This window comes from Eublepharis macularius, chromosome 16, assembly GCF_028583425.1.
Source record: "Eublepharis macularius isolate TG4126 chromosome 16, MPM_Emac_v1.0, whole genome shotgun sequence".
Lineage (NCBI taxonomy): Eukaryota > Metazoa > Chordata > Lepidosauria > Squamata > Eublepharidae > Eublepharis > Eublepharis macularius.
In genome coordinates, this window is record NC_072805.1 from 11,481,534 (window position 1) to 11,485,749 (window position 4,216).

General features: G+C 51.2%; 1 protein-coding gene across 1 annotated transcript; it reads left to right on the forward strand.

Moving 5' to 3' along the window:
- The first annotated feature begins 2,310 nt into the window (after nucleotides 1-2,310).
- Nucleotides 2,311-3,373, forward strand: LOC129344141 (protein N-terminal asparagine amidohydrolase-like). The gene has a single exon (XM_055000654.1). The coding sequence runs from the start codon at nucleotides 2,342-2,344 to the stop codon at nucleotides 3,269-3,271; it is 930 nt and encodes a 309-aa protein (XP_054856629.1). The 5' UTR covers nucleotides 2,311-2,341; the 3' UTR covers nucleotides 3,272-3,373.
- The last annotated feature ends 843 nt before the right edge of the window (nucleotides 3,374-4,216 follow it).

Below are 4,216 nucleotides of genomic sequence, written 5' to 3' on the forward strand. Positions count from 1 at the left end.
CGGGGTCTAGAGATCTTCTGGAATTACAACTGATCCCCAGACTACAGAGAGAAATTCTCCCAGAGAAAATGGCTGCTTTGGAAGGTGGAGCCCAGGGTCTGATACCCCAGTCGGGGCCCTGCCTTCCCCCAAACCTGCCCTTCCCAGGCCGCACCCCCATATCGCCAGGAATGTCCCAACCTGGAGTTAGCAACCCTGGCTGCGGGCTTGAGGGAGCCTCCCCGCACACAGCGGGCCACAAAATGCCCGCAATGGAACTTAAGCGAACCACCAGACAACTTCGCAAACCAGAACGGTGCGCGTGCTTATGGGCAAATACCCTGGGAAAGGACTTGGAGGCGCAGCTTAAGTCGGCCGGGCCGCGCAAGGGCCACCCCTCGTCCTCCTCCCCACCCCAGCCCGGGGCCCCGCCGCGCGCCCGCTGAATCCCGGCGGAGGGCGGCCAGGGCTTTGAAGGGCTGATTGAAGGGGGCCTAATTAGCCCTCGCCAGGCCCGGGGCAATTAAAAGGGGCAAATGAAAGGCTCGTTAGCGGGAGCGGCTGCAGGTTGGCGCGCTCGCAGTCGGGCGCCCCGCGTTTACCCGCGTCCTGCTGAGGCGGCAGCTGCTGCAGCTCGTGCCTGGCACGCACTTCCATTTCCCTCCTGGGCGCGGGCGGCGGCGGCGGCGGCGTTGGGGCGGGAGAGCTTTGTACGGTCCTCGGAGCGGAGGCGCTGGGAGGGCCGCGGCAGGGCGAGGCGAGGCGAGGCGGCGCAGGAGGCGGCGGGGCGCCTCATCAAGGCCACCTGGGCTGCCTGGCCTGCGCCCTCGAGGGAAGCCCTGGGCGGGGAAAGCGGCTGGCTTCCCGGGGCCTGGCCCCCAAGCGGCTCCCCGAAGAGAAGTGAAGCTCGCTCCGCTTTTTCTTCAGGTGTGGAACCCAAAGCGCCTTTGCGACCAGCGCGCAGCAACTGCTGAGATGCGCCCCCTCCCCGGTCCAGCCTCCCCAGGGAAATCAGCCTGGCCGAGCCCTTAGGAGCGAGCCCTACCGGGTTTACTCACAAGCAGGTCCCGCTTTATGCAATGGGGCTTTCTTACAGGAAAGTCACCCAGCCTGAAACGATTCCGGTTTCTTCTGCGGTGAGCTTCCCTCTCGCTGGGCTTTTGCTCATTTTTGGGCTCCTCCGTGGAAATCCTCCGGCAGATTTCCTTCCATGTATTTAGGGATTTTCCTCACGGTATGAAATTTCTCTTTAGGCCTATGCTAAGTATGTTGGAAGAGGCTATGTGAACTACAAACCACAAAATACATGCAGATGGTCACCCTTCTAGCTGACAATTGTTGCAGCTGGAGGAGTCCTTGCCAAAAGGTGTATTTGCAGGATACTCTAAAGAGCCCAGTTTGCACATCTCCAACAAGTTTGGGCTTACAGAGTAGTGCTGACTACTCTTCCTTCTGATACACATTGGACAAGCTGCTGTCTAGCCGCTCGCACTGCTGTGGACAAGTGTGGTGGGATGGCAGGAGCATCACTTCTGCTCAGACACTGCTTACCAGGATGTATCCTTGAGAATGTTAAGATTGAAATGTGCCTCCAAACTGAGCGTAAAAAAGATGCCCACAAGTGAGAGCCTGCAAGGACTCTTGGGGGGGCATCTCATCCCCCCTCCTGCCATGTCCTTCCCTGCCCCCCCATAGCCTCTCCCTGTTTTTCTGCTTCTTTCTCTCCTTCCTCACTGGCTTTCTTTGTCCTCGACTTCACTTTTCCCCATGCCCCTCCCAGCCTCTCCCTATAGTCCAGTTGCATGGTAGGGAACCTGCAATAACTTGCAGAGGATACTTTGCTTTCCCCTGTATCCCCTTCACCACACTGTTTCCTCTCTCCCTCCTCCTGGCAGCCTCCATATGCTTGCCTTTTCCTACATCCTTCTCTCCTTCAAACCCACGTAACAACTTGACTTTTATTGCCCCCCAATCTTCATCTATATTTCTTTTTTCATTTATATGCTGCCTTTCTCCACAAAAGGGACCCAAAGCAGATTACATCATTCTCCCTGCCTCGATATTATCCTCACAACACTGACAGGTAGGTTAGGCTGGGAGTGTGTTACTGGTTCAAAGTCACCTGGTGAGCTTCTGCAGCACAGTGTTGATTCAAACCTTTCTGAAACTGTAACCACTACACTGCAGTGGCTTTTGTTTGAAATGGCTGCTATTGAACAATAGCAAGCATACAAGTCATGTGGTATCAAGTTATTTAGTGGTTGCTTCTGGGCCTGGCCCCAATGAGTCTTCCCTTAAAGGTCAAGATAGCCCTGGAAGGGGACTCGCGGCTTCCTCGCAGCCCGGGCGCGATTTCCCCAGGATGCCTCTGCGGGTCAACGGGGAGCGGATCGACCCGTCGCGGCCCGCCCGGGAGCTGCTGCGTTTGTGCCCGGAGCTGGAGGAGAGAGCCAAGCTGCTGCGGAGCCAGCCTGCTCGAACAGTGGGACCCCGAGGCCTTTTGTATGTTCAGCAGAGAGAGTTTGCAGCAACTACTCCTAAAGATGGGTCCATTTCTGTTCTGGGATCTGACGACGCAACTACCTGCCACTTGGTAGTGCTCAGACACACGGGTAGTGGGGCCATCTGTCTGATGCACTGCGATGGGTCAGATACAGAAAAAGAAGTTTTATTAATTACCAACGCAGTCAGAGCGCTCTCTCCTAACACAGAATACGGAAGGTTGGAAGTACATCTCATTGGCGGCTTCAATGATGATCGACACTTATCCCAACAACTAACCCATCAGCTTCTTCGAGCGTTTGACCGCTTGCAGGACGATATTCATTTAGTGACATTCTGTGTGACAGAGTTGAATGACCGGCAGGAAAAAGGCAATCACTTTCCATACATTTATGGTATTGCTGCAAATGTTAAGACTGGAGAGATTTTCCATGCTTTTTTTCCAGACAAAGGACCAGAGGAGGATTTGCGGTCAGCCAGTATCTTAACAGGAGCTCAGATGGTTAACATTTATGACTCCAGAAAGGAGCAACTCTGTATTGGGCCTTACTTTTGGATGCCTTTCCCTCCGGCGAATTTCTGGCTAGACCAGGATGACCAGTACCTACTGCAGAACCTCTCCACATCCCCCCGGGCTGAGCCGCCTCATTTCATTTCTCACATCCGAGCAACTCTGCTGTGTCTGAAAGAGCATCCCTTCCCAGATCAGACCCTGTTCTCCAGCAGGAAGCCTTGGATCTATGTCAAGAATGAAGACGGCCTCTGGGAGAAGATTTCTGACCAAATCTAACCTGAAGAGCAGAAACTGAGGCAGTATAGTTGTACCAAACAAGGAACTCACAGTCAGAGGCTAAGAAGGATTACAGAAATAAGATTGTAATATACATAAACATTGTAAATATGCACATAAAAAAAAAAATATAGCCCTGGAAAGGGCCCTGCCTCATCCTGCCCTACACTGACCGAAACCAAGACTGTAGTATTGGCTGAACTATTACAGTTGCCTAGCAACTGCCACTGAGGGCAACTGGTTAAAGCTACAGTTGCTCCTTTTATTATTTGGGTTTTTTTACCCCCTCCCCCATGTATTATTTTTCGATTTCAGATTTTTCTATGAACTTGGGCATTTTCCAGGCAGGTCTTGTCTGTTCACGGCTCCAGTCTTGGGATTTAAGTACGCTCAGATCTTTGACACTTGGCTATTAGTATATAAGATGTATCCAGAGACTGAAGAAGAATACCTGCTCACCCTTCTAGCAGAAGTGGGTTTTTTTTCTGAGTCAGGCAACATTCCTGGGCTATATGAGAAAGTATACAGTGTAACTTTCATGTAGCTGCCTGGTAAGATGAACTTTAGAACCATTATGCTGATAAAGTACAAACCATCTCAAAGCTAACCAGCTTGTTGGGTAGTTTAATAAAAGACAGGTCCTATAATGTTCTAGTAAGACCTGTTTGTTCAGGAAAACTTTCAGCAGTATACAAATGGTGTCCTGAGTTGAGAAATTTTCAGAAAATGCATTTGGAGCTCTTCCGTGCACTCTTGAGGGGTGGGTGGGTAGGCCCTGTTGAACACAATGGTACACCCTACTGAATAAATATTTAATTTATTAAACACATTTATATGTTGCTGTCCCCAAAGCAGTTACCGATTAATATTAAAACATTTAAAACATTAAAATAACATGTAAAACATATATATAAATGCAGTAAAAACTTACAGGCCATTAAATAC

Bases quoted from the DNA above. Each gene is read 5' to 3' on its own strand.
- LOC129344141 (XM_055000654.1), top strand. From the start codon at position 2,342: ATGCCTCTGCGGGTCAACGGGGAGCGGATCGACCCGTCGCGGCCCGCC.